General features: G+C 34.6%; 1 protein-coding gene across 4 annotated transcripts in view; it reads right to left on the reverse strand.

Annotated features, from left to right (window-relative positions):
- Positions 1–223: 223 nt before the first annotated feature.
- The window catches only part of LOC145690917 (uncharacterized), a 36738-nt gene continuing 23733 nt past the window's right edge, over positions 224–13228 (reverse strand). Inside the window, exon 2 of one of the 4 annotated variants that reach the window (XM_081766353.1) lies at positions 224–2563. In XM_081766353.1, coding sequence (XP_081622479.1) covers positions 910–2563 — 1654 coding nt within the window. In that variant the 3' untranslated portion in view covers positions 224–909. The remainder of the gene's footprint in view (positions 2564–13228) is intronic. The other 3 variants (XM_081766355.1, XR_014132301.1, XM_081766356.1) reach the window with 3 other exon arrangements.

The following is a 13228-nucleotide window of genomic DNA, read 5'->3' on the forward strand; positions in this document are numbered from 1 at the left end:
TTCCCAACCATTCTATTTTTAACATCTTTCAATTTTTAACTGGCATTGCCAGTTATTTTCTTCTGACTGCAGTGAATGTAATTTGAGATCACGTCTTTCTTGTTAGGTGAGCGAAATAAATTTTGTTACTCTGCATTTAGATCGGAAGTGAGAATGGCCATAGATACAAGTCCCGCAGGATTTTTAATTTTTTTTTATTTAAGAACAATTTTGGAATAGAAGATTAAGAATAGATTTATCAATACAAAATAACTATGCAAAGTATCTCTTTTGACAAAATAGAATCTTAATATATTTAAAAAATGTGACTTACAATCTTGTGCGTGCGTCAAATCTTTTTATATATCCTACGTAAAGTTACATGCATTGCCAAAGCTGATTCCAAACTAAATTATATTCAACACCATTTTCATGTTTGGTTATTGAACAGCTTTAATATTGCCATTCGCTAAATGTGAACTGCCTGTAAATGTTTTTCTACTCTCCGTATGTGTGGGTATTGTCCTGTGTGAATTAACGTGATTTCTACGTGTTAATTTTAAGTAAATGCCGTCTACGCTCTTTGCATTCTGTGGTTTTTTACTTTGTTATTGAAATGTCTTCTAAATTTGAGTGTAGACTATTCTTTTCCACATTTTTTCACGTATGACGTTTTCTTTCTGTGGGTCAAAACGTATGAACGTTGAATAAATTCCTTTCCAGTGTCTTGACACGTGTGAGATTTTGCTCCTGTGTGGATTAACATGTGTATAACCAAATCCTAACGTCGACTAAATGACTCACCACACTCTTGTCATATGTGATGCTTTTCTCCTGTGTGGATTAACATGTGTCTAGCCAAATGTGTAGGTTTAGTGAATGCCTTACCACACTCTTCGCACGTGTGATGTTTTTCTCCTGTGTGCATTTTCATGTGTGTGGCCAATTTTGAACGCTGATTAAATGACTACCACATTCTTCGCAAGTGTGAGGTTCTTCTCCTGTGTGGATTAACATGTGTCTAATTAAATTTGAGCGTCGATTAAATCCCTTACCACACTGTTCGCAAGTGCAAAGTCTTTCTCCTGTGTGGATTGACATATGTCTAGCCAAATATGAACGTTGTTTAAATGACCTACCACACTGTTCGCAAGTGTGATTTTTTTCTCCTGTGTGGATTAACATGTGTGTAACCAAATTTGAACGTCGTTTGAATCCGAAACCACACTCTTGGCATGTGTGATTCTTTTCTCCTGTGTGGATTAACATGTGTCTAAACAAATCTGAACGCTGAGTAAATGCCTTACCACATTCTTCGCACGTGTGAGGTTTTTCTCCTGTGTGGATTAACATGTGTGTAACCAAACTTGATCGTTGATTGAATGCCTTACCACACTCTTCGCACGTGTGTGGTTTTTCTCCTGTGTGGATTTTCATGTGTATAGCCAAATATGAACGATGATTAAATGCCTTGCCACACTCTTGGCAAGTGTGCTTTTTTTCTCCGGTGTGGATTAACATGTGTCTAACCAAACTTGAACGTCGATTAAATCCCTTACCACACTCTTGGCAAGTGTGATTTTTTTCTCCTGTGTGGATTAACATGTGTGTAGCCAATTGTGAACGTCGTTTGAATGCCTTAGTACACTCTTGGCATGTGTAAGGCTTTTCTCCTGTGTGGATTATCGTGTGTGTAACCAAATCTGAACGTCGATTAAATCCCCAACCACACTCTTGGCACGTGTAAAGTTTTTCTCCTGTGTGCATTGACATGTGTCTAGCCAAATATGAACGTTGATTAAATGCCTTGCCACACTCTGGGCAAGTGTGCTTTTTTTCTCCTGTGTGGATTAACATGTGTGTAGCCAAATGTGAACGTCGATTAAATCCCTTACCACACTCTTGGCATGTGTGCTTCTTTTCTCCTGTATGGATTAACATGTGTGTAACCAAATTTGATCGTTGATTGAATGCCCGACCACACTCTTCGCACGTGTTATGTTTTTCTCCTGTGTGGATTTTCATGTGTATAGCCAAAGATGAAAGTTGATTAAATGCCTTTCCACACTCTTGGCAAGTGTGCTTTTTTTCTCCGGTGTGGATTAACATGTGTCTAACCAAACTTGAACGTCGAATAAATGAACTACCACATTCTTGGCATATGTGAGCTTTTGCTCCCTTGTGGATTAACATGTGTGTAACCAAACTTGAACGATGTTTAAATCTATAACCACACTCTTGGCATGTGTGATGTATTTCTCCTGTATGGATTAACATGTGCTTAGACAAACTTGAACTTGCAGTAAATTCCTTTCCACATACTCCGCAGATGTGGGATTTCTCACCTGGATGCAGTAACTTACCGCTTGACAAAGTCTTTCTTTGACTAAAGCGTTTATCACTGATTTTGTACGTATGACGCTTTTCACTTTCCTGTGTCAGCATATGTCTTGACAATCGTGATCGATCAAATCCTTTGCCAAACTGCATCGAAGTATGGGATTCCACATATGAATGAGAAATGGTTTTCTTTAATATAATAAACGTATTCTCTTCTCCATGGGAATCAAATACGTTATGGAGCCTGTAACATATTCAACAAACAACGAAATGTGATTGGACATAATGATTAAGTAGCAACAAAAAATGTATCATCATTGGGTATATTTCATGGTAAAGTTACGCTCAATTTGTTTTATTACATGAAATATTGTAGAAATATGAAATGTAGTACCAGTGAGAAGTCTCCATGTCTTTCTGCTTTCAAAATAAGAGGCTGTAGTTTTCTTTCTCTATATCAAATTGAACAATCATTTGTATCGTGGCGGTCATAGGTCATTGACCATGTAATGGTGACTGCTTTGAAACAAATGGAGAGTATGAGAAGTAAATGTGGAGAAAAAACAAATTTTTGATCCAAGGGTTTAAGAACAACTCAACTTATTAATAAAAACTCTACCGAAGATTATTCACTTATATTATCATAAAAGCAACACGCAAGTCGTTTTGAAAAACACAAAAAAGTAACATACAACTTTCTAAGCTGAGGCAGAGAAACTTAACGTAACCAGACTAAAGATGAATCGTTTACAGCGTAGTGATCTTGGTTCAGTGGTCTAGACGCTTGACCAGTAATCTGGAGGTTCTTCCACCGAATACACGTCGAGCAACTTTTTTTCTCTACTTTAGGAATTTAGATTGCGATTGATCGGCAGACAGACTTTTATTACATTCAAATATTTGAATATTCGTTTGTTTCAGTACTTGAACTATCAAATTTTCAGGAATAATACTAGTAATGATAATAATTATGTTGTGAGATATTTAAACAATAAAAACTTATTATCGCACAGGTCATACGATTATAAGTAGAAACGTGATATTAGGCAAATATATATATATATATATATATATATATATATATATATATATATATATATATATATCGGTTTTGCGTAATGTTGCCAATTAAAACGGGAACATCTCATCTCGATTCTAAAACAAACCGAACAAAATCGGGATGAGGCTTAACATTTTAATTCGAGATGGAACAAGGCTAACTCACAATATCGTCACGCTTTAAAGATGACAATCGAGACGAGACGAAAAGTATCGTATACATTGCTCGTCTCATCTCGATTCTCAAAAGAGTATATGCCACTCTTTAGGTAACAATTGCTCTGTAGACTGAATTTTATGTATTATTTTCTTACTTTCTATTTCAGAGCTCACTGAATTATGGTATGTGAATATATATATATATATATATATATATATATATATATATATATATATATATATATATATATATGTATATATATATATGTGTGTGTTTTTTTAGCAAAGCTTATATAATTACATCTGCAAACTCCACATGTTAGTTTATTGTAACCCTTAGAGTTCAAGGATATTCAGTTGTTTTTATTACAGTTATTTTCCTGAAAACGTACAATACAATATTTTTTACTGGAAATTTTAGCAGAAAGCTTTCGATTAAATTTGAGTAGCTGCAGAAATGTCTCAGGACGGTACGGAACCCCCTTCTCCGAAAACTACCTTTAAGTAAGTTTTGCCAAATTGTAGGTCAACTTAAAACTTTTAGTACCATTATTATTATTATTATTATTACTGAAGTGTTGTAAATTTAATGGTTCAACCTGTTTCACCCAATTCCCGTTTGTGAGTATTGTACTGAACAAACACAGTGTGTATAGATTTTCTCCGTGTTCCGCTTCCTTCCACTTTCATTATTCGAATATTTTTTTTTCTTTTTATCATCATCGACACCTTCTGTAGCTTAGCCGGCATAATCATTACTTAAAATAAATTTACTTACGGCTCTTGTAAATTCAGAATCCCTACATTATACACGAAATTTGTCTCGAAACTTCCCGTTATAACATTTAACTAATTGTAGGGACGTATGGTAGGACACTTCTCTCCAATCCCGACTATTTTGTAACTATTCGCTAACGCTACGGGCGTTTTTATAGGCTTTAGTACGATGTGTCCCCGTACGAAAATTCTTATCTACATTATAATTTATTGTATTTATATTATCCACCAATTCGTCCATCATAATTCACTTGCTTTAATCATACTCTTCTGTAACCTAACAGGCATAATCACTGGATATTAAAGGATTTCATTTTCAAGCTGTTAACCCAAACCAATCCGAATCGAAAAAGTTGAATTTTCTATTGGTCATTAACGTTTTGTGATGAAAAAATATATAGAAGAAGTCACGGCGAATCGTAATTCCATTCAAAAATGAAACTGCAGACTAGTAAAACCTTTACATAAAATGTAACCATTACATATCTTTGGAACTTTTTCAAAATCTGTACGGATATTCCGGAAAGTGCCACAGTTGGAGTTTTTCGTTGAATCGGTGGGTCACTTGGTCGTGGGTCATAAGCATATAACCCACTGCGACCCACCGCCACCACCGTGACACACTACGACAAACCACTCACCATGAGCCATTGCAATCATGACCCAGAAGTATAATTCTACTGCACAGGAAACTACAGATATGAAAGATTTAATTCTCATAAGCTCCATTTGTTTCAAAGCAGTGGCCATTACCTGGTCAAAGACTTAAGTCCGTCACGATATATACGATATCAGAGTTAACCTGCTACATACAAAGTACTTATTTTGTGCTATGTGGAATAAATATTTCATTATTATAAGTGAAAACACAGACCCGTTGTCAGTAACATTAATTATATATCATTACTTTTTGTGTCAGAAAATTTAAAAATAGGAAAGGCTTGTTGCAATTCGAGCTACAAAAAACTGTCACTATGATTAAAAAGAAACAAAGGGGCGATATAACAACTTTAAAATTTTGCAAAAGATATGTGATTTCCTTATGTATACCAATTTCAAGTTGCGATTTTATATAGTCTGATACCTCGAGATAGTTAAATTTTGCGTATATTGATATGTAGCTACGTAGTTACATCTAATACATTCTTATTAAATAAATACTTTCGAGAAGCATACATTTTTCAATTTCTTGTAATTTTAATCTACTTACTTGAAATACATGATATAACGATTCCAGAATTCCACGTTAACGTAATGTGGACAACCATCAAAACCTTCGTTACTCTTGGATTATTACTAGTGCTTTTATGTTTGTGCTCTAAACATAGAATTTAAATTTATCATAAAGCGGTGTAATGTCTTTCGCAGAAATCGAAATATATATACTGGGTTTGGAATCCTGCTATTACACGGCTTTTGCAAACAATACCCCTAGAGTGTTATTAGCATCGTGAAACACTTTAGTCATTATTGTTTTTTACGTTAAAAGTAAATAGGGCGTGAGAAGATAAATGCTGCACTATGAATACCGAAATATTGAAGAAATATGTTAGGTATCACATTATAAAATACAGGCAGCTGAACTACTTGAAATAAATAATTGAATATGCAGAGCGTCTACAATTAAATGGCATTTTATTACGTTACGTTAATTCAAATGGGGATTAAATTTGTACGTCAACACTCATAATCTAAGTGGTCTCTCCTGTTAGAGAAAGGACAGTTGGCACAATAGCTTTTTCACTTTTAAAAAAGTGTCACGTGCAGCAGTGTTTTCGGAATTACAGCATTCAAGAGTGAGAAGAGGAACAATCTGTTATTATACATTAGTACAAAAAATTTGACATCAACCTAATCTGATATTAACTACAGATATGGCTGAATCGATTGAAATTAAATTTTTCATGTCTGCAATGAGCCAGACATGTATGATGTACCTCATTTAGAAAACTGGTTATCTTTTTTACGTTACTGTCTTCAGAATGAAGATCCCACGAGTAAGAGAAAATCTATAAATGCTACACTAAAAGCAGAGTATCTGATGAGTGGATTATGCTTGGGAGGTGAAAACTGTCATGAAAAATCTTTACTCTATAGCAGTGAGCAAGTTATCTACGACTTAGGAGATCAAAACGGACAATTTTGCGCAGATTTCATAATACACAAATTTACCATATGATATAAAATGAATATGCAATGTACACAACTTCATCACGCATTGTCTGATGCACTCAAGTGATTACAATGTTGATAGCATAAAAAATGTAGAAAAACTACGTTTTCAAGGGGATATTGTGACATTAAGCTGTAAACTTCAAATCAACTTATAGACTTCTTTAGATGTTTTAACAAGAGTAACGTCAAAAACCGCAAAAAGGCTTGTAGTATACGACTTACAAAAATTTACTGCGAAACAAAGTATTTTTATTGTTTCTCTTTCAAACAACGCGTTTATCATTTCCGAGCGTTCTTCTTTAACGTAGTATGGAGCAATTAACTTATATGGAGAAGTACATCTACCTACTTCTTGGGAAAAATATCGAAGAATCACTACTTCTCCCTCGATAATTCACATTAGTATTTCCTGTTTCATTCCCGCGTTACTACAATACAATACTCAAGGAAGAACACTTACGGACATTGTTCACTAAGTATATCTACGTACCTTTAACGGCATCGTACATAAATATACCTTCTTTAAACACACACTAGGAGGAATAGAATTACGTAATACTATATGACTAATTTTGTAACGAACATTGGACATTCATAAACACTTACAACGTAAAAACTACAAAATAATAATAATAATTAACATTTGATATACATTTTCAAGAAAATCTTTTCCCAACTTTGCCATCGCATTTCGAAGAAAGTATACATTTTATTTATACTATTCCAGTCAAAATATGTTTTCTCCGCATAAATGCGTCTTCAAACTAGTCCACATCTCATGAAAGTACGAGTTAGGATCACGTTCCTGCACAAATCCTGAACCAGGGACAATAAGCAAAAGCTTGGTCCCGGTTGTATTTACTGTACTATCTGTAAAATTTCAAAGTAGAAGTTACGCACTGGTTTTTTGCACACTTTGTTACAGAGGTAGCACCCTCGTGATCAGGTGTTTGTTTCGCTGGTTACAATAAAGTACAACATACTGAACATACGTTCACGAAATTTTGAACGAAGGCCGAAATAGTAACCTAATTGCAAAAAACGTGAACTTCATTTGAAGTTTTCATAATAATTTTCAATGTGTAATTTTAGCAGCAATAGCTTAAAAGGTAAAATATATATTTCACTTTAAATTTTAGTATACATTCAAGAATATACTCGTTCACCCAGTGATTAACCAAACCCAAAGTCCCACACCACATAAATTTAACTTCTCGACTGGCTATCATCCTACACTAAACCATGCCAACTTGGATCATTATAGCTCACTCTTAGAATATCGTATCCTATAATATTATCTTTTCGTTTTTCACACACCAAAATGTCACAAAAGTTTTACAGTTCACAGACATAGCGACGCAAGCGACGTGACCCGCCTATCGTAGATATATCAATTTCATTATTTGTGTAAAAATGTGATGTCTTCTTATTGTAAATGTAAACTAAATATATAGCACGTAAAATTTCTTTTCGTTCATCTCACGCGAAGTAAGTTATTCAAACTTTAACGTCTTTTTCCTGGTTTTTAATAACAATCTGTCACCCTTTCAACCCTGACCTATACAATTGTGCAGGTAGGTAGAATCACCAATATACACAATACCGGCCGAACATTATGTTTACACTAAGGTAACTATAATGAACAAGTTCAAAAAGTTACATAATTCGTAAAATATCTGCGTTTATGAACAAATGATGCAGTGTTAGCGGAATGTGTGAATAACCAACGTAAATGTCGGAACGGTAAAATCTTGTGGTGGTTAAAACATACATCATTCGCTAGAAAACGAACAAATAACAGCATTGCCTAGTACTAAAAAAATATTTCAAATCAGGATAAAGGTTAAAATTCATGGCAGTCATGGCGGAACATTTTTTATTAACCATTCACATAACTTCTGCCAAATATCTGTTACATAGCTACAACTTTTTTATGCATGGCTAAAAGTATCGACCTGGTGGGGTTTATTAAACACTTTATACAATACCCAAATAACAAGTGAATATCGCTTCACAGTCGACTTTCAACCTATGCCAATTCAATATTCAAACATGAATTAGCACATCTGTAACAATTTGTTCCCATATATTAACAAGATCGAAGAAGGAATCTGTTCCTTGGACGCTGGATCTATCTCAAATATCTATTACTAGTTATCCGTTACTCTTTCACTTCTATAAAGATAAATGTTGAAAAAACTTGTTAATTTGAAGCACTTCTAATTTGAATAGAAAGTTAAGGAAAAAGACAGAACATATTATTCGGACGCTGACCCGATCGCAGAAGAGGTGCTCGACAGCTTATACAGTTTTTCTCTATGAAAATCAGATAACAGGATTACTAATCACTTACAAAACAACAGCTGCTACATACCTGTTACCATTTTCGTTTTATAGCGATAAATGTTGAAACCGGAGACGGATAATTTTAACCACGTCCAGTTTGAATTGAATTTCAACGGAAAAAATAAACATACTATCTGAATGCAGAATTGATTAGAAGAAACTGCAACGTGATAGATTTTTAGCACTCTTCCTCTAAGAAAATAAGTAATGAAATTGGATATAATAGTGAATTTGAACTACTTCCATATTTGATATGTATACAGTTAAAAAAAAATTAGCCGTGATATTACGCCAGATTCGACGCCAGTTTTGAAATGGCTGTTCTACAATAGTGTTAAAATGTGTTCGGGTCTAAATAAAATGATTATAGTTTTAACACTGATACTTTCTATATTTTATCAGAATAATAATCCATAGGTCATTTTTGAAGAGAAAAACTGATTTCACAGTGTGTTTACGTGCAGAAAACTGATGCCACCGCACTAACAGTGAGTAGAAGGTTTAACTGCATAGCACACACTGGCAGTAACTTTCGGAATAAAAAAAAATAATGCATTGCTGTGTCAAAAAAAAAAATGTGCTTTGGCATCGTTCTATATTTTCTGCTAATATATCCTTCCTTGTTAAATAATTATTAACTTCTTAACTTATTAAATAAATATTAACAAATGTGAACATATAGAAATCCATTTTGAAGGAAAGGTAGGAAACTATAAGTATATATAACGAAACCTGGTTTAAATTACCTAATCCATGAACACATGGTCGAAGATAACATATGTGAAGTGCAAGAAAAGAAATATTAATAATATATGTGAACATATAGAGACATATTTAGAATGAAAATGTTTCAACTTCCGAGACTTGAACCCACGACCATTTATTCCAGACAGCAACGCGTTAACCATCTGACCACCGAATCGACCTACGAAGTTTTCGTTTGTCCGTTTTATTTACTGTGCAAAAATCAAAAATTAAATCAAGATGTAAATTGTTTCGTACAAAAATTTAGTACTATACATAGCATAAGATCATAAAGACAACGTTTCGGCTATCACGACATGAGGCTCATTCTTTGGAATTTAAAAGAAATAGGACAATGTTAAGTTTAAACTTTATTAACCAAGCCTCGTATTTGGAGGAGCAATCTTGAAAAATTTTTCATCAGTTTGGTATTATGGTACACTTGTGTTAGTAAGACCATCTCCGGTCTTATGGCCACATATGCTCAAGAAATAGGGACACTGATCACGTGAGTGCTGCATTTCTGGTGACAGTTTCCTTATATCTGAATTTCGGGACGATCATCCTGCACCTACGCACTGTCATAACTAAAAGACAATAGGACGAAAATTTCGGTCCCGATGCTAGGAGTGAAAATCGAGAATTTCCTCGCTGACCATATACAAGCTTTGGTTTGATAAAATAACCTTCAATGTTTTGCACGACGCCTAGTCGTCGCTCGGAAAGGCACCCACGAAGGCGAGTGGGGTGCATTGTTCTAAAGTAAACACACGTTATACTCTTATGAGTTCTCCACTTGTACGGATTCAGCTTCGCAAGCTAAACCGCCGTTTGCATAAACGAGAGCCATTTTTTTAGTTTATCATCAGCGATTGTACGATATTTGCATACACCTTCGTGTAAAATATTTTTTCTAATATTGTGCAGAAACCAGCAGTGAAGTGACTAGTAGAAATGTGTTAGCATCTTAACATTCGTTTGTAAGTTCAGTTTTGTGTAACAAACTCTGGCTCCAAATCATTGAGAAGGACGGAATAATTGTGCCGGCTTGGACGATTGCTTATTACTATGAGCAGAGGACTCCGGAGGGCACTCGGGATTATCCCACGTGGAACGTCTGAGATCATAAAAACTGCAAGGCCCCTGAAGGAGTTGACCGGTCGAAGATTATTGTGAGTAAGTGAAATCTTAATTTATCAATTGTGCGACACAGCCACCTTTATTAAAAGAAAAAAAATAAGATTAAGGTGGAAATAAAGATGTCGAAACGGCCGTAAACATATACAGTAAAAGCTACTTGTTCATTTGTAACCTTTTGATGTTCTTTTAATTTGTATGAATTACATTTAGTATTATTAGATTTTCTATACAGTTTAACCAGGTTTTGTGATTTGTACTGCAAGATAATTTTAGTTTTTTAATATCTAAGCTTAATTTCATCACTTGCTTACTTTTCCATTTTTACGATATCTACGCTTTGTCTACCGTTCTGCCCAGCCTCGGTTTATGACAAAACGTAGGTACGGAAGAAATCTTGATTTGCCGTAGCAAAGCAGGGATAAACGGGAAAAAATAGTGGCAGGGAGAGAGAGGGATGTGTAAACTTTTGGGAAAAAGGTGAAAATCAATATGAACGTTACGACTATATTTACAAGATTCAAACAACGACAAAAAACACGATTTCACGGCCACAGGTCTCCGTTTTCCTGGTATTCCTATTGCATTTCCCGCTATCAGCATGGTGATACAATCGAAGTGCGGAATAAGATGGCCAAGCATGCTTTTTCTTTTTTTTTCGTATTATTTTCATGATCTGTTGTCCTTCACTAGCGTCCCTTAGTCTTTGTTTATTTTTTTCTGTCCATGTTATACGCAACATTGTGAGCCAATACCAAATTTGAAGTGCTTCTATCTACGATATTTTAGGATTTCTCAATGCAAATCTGCGACTAATCCTACATATATGTAGACGCAACAATAAGTTCTGAAGATTGTGGATTAACTTTTGCCTGACCTTGACCTACAGATCCAAGGTTTTTGCTGGAGCCACACGTTTAGTCATAGACATCTAAAAACCGTAAATAAAATTAAAAAATTAGATGGAACCGGCGGCAATTATATGGCAGTGTGCAGTTATATGGCTGTTTTGAACATACGCCTTAGATTGTGCCCCTACTTGGATAGCGTGTCAGACTCATTCTAAATTCTCCGTCTGATTCGCCTATAGTTTGTTTTTCAATGAACTAAGCATTGCAAATTAAGTTGGCCATTGATACCAAAAGCGATTTATTCCATAAGGGAAAAGAAAAACCCAAACAGAAAGATGGGGCAGGAGGGAAATACAGACTGTCCATTCTTAAGAGTTAAAATTTTGTTGTTCTCTCCATCTTTCTCTGTCTCAGCATGATCCACATTATTATATTCATTTTGTTTGCATTAATTTTCATCCCTTAGAACTCAACGTGAATGTAATTTATCCTATCTATCTACTACTTCTCAAAGTGATGCCGAAATATGCATTCTTTCTTGCTCTAATTGGAGAAATATCCTGGCGTGTTATGTTCGGTGTCCAGTTATAAGATATACACTGAAACAATTCAGCTGGATGAAGGAGCTATTTCTTAGAACGCCAGCCTTCTTAAATGTTAGTGGTTAGCTGACTAGGACAAGTAATAAAAAATTGGATTAAAAAGAAATAAGTGAACATTTAAGAAATCATTGTAAAAATTCCGATTAGTAATGTAGCTAAACGCGGTATTAAAAAAAATGCATAACATGGTGAAAATTGACCATAAAAGAAAAAATTGCAATAATACATTCCGTAAATTAGGAAAGGGGAAAGAGAATCACATAAAGAAACGATGGAAATTGTTACAGGTCATGGTTTCTGTAATGTTTATACTAGAAAATTAAATATCAAATATGATTAAACATGTTACTGGATGGTAGACCATACGTCGGAAAACCTATCGGCCATGGGTTTACGCTCCCTACAAGTAACGGCTTTTGTGTCAAATATAGCGAAATGCCACATGATCGTTATTCTGCTTTCATCCCTCAGATATAAAACAATCAATCTATGTGACTACTCTATCTTTGAATAATACTATATTCAACTTTTCAATTTGGAATTTATGCTAAAATTTGTACATGTTTAAATATTTGATTCTGTAGCTATATTTTGCACATTTCAAGTTGGTAGCATTGTTGTCCTGAATGTGTATGCCTGAATCAGAAATATTCGATTGAAATTTTCTATGCAAACGTAAAAGTTATAAAACTGCCTTCTGCAAAATTTGATCACTCACTACGGTACCTGTGATTCGATCAGGTGTGTTTCCAAACCTAGTAACTAATTGTGAAATAGCTATCATTTCGCTGCGGTTTTCTTCTTTTTCTTTTTTTTGGGGGGGGGGAAGAAGAAAGTAAGATGAATATTGTGTAGAAGCTGTACCGCGTCATGTATGAATAGTGTATAGAAGTTATACCGTATAAAAGATGTAAAGAGTAGATACCAACCTTATCTCTCAGGATTTGTGTGCTTTTAAGATTCCTGAAGGCAATGGTTTCATGGTAAATTTACGGACCAAACATAATAGACTGACGTCACATCCTTCTCGTTGCCATGGTGATCGCCATTTTATTTTCT

This window comes from Thermobia domestica, chromosome 7, assembly GCF_964235325.1.
Source record: "Thermobia domestica chromosome 7, izTheDome1.hap1.1, whole genome shotgun sequence".
NCBI lineage: Eukaryota > Metazoa > Arthropoda > Insecta > Zygentoma > Lepismatidae > Thermobia > Thermobia domestica.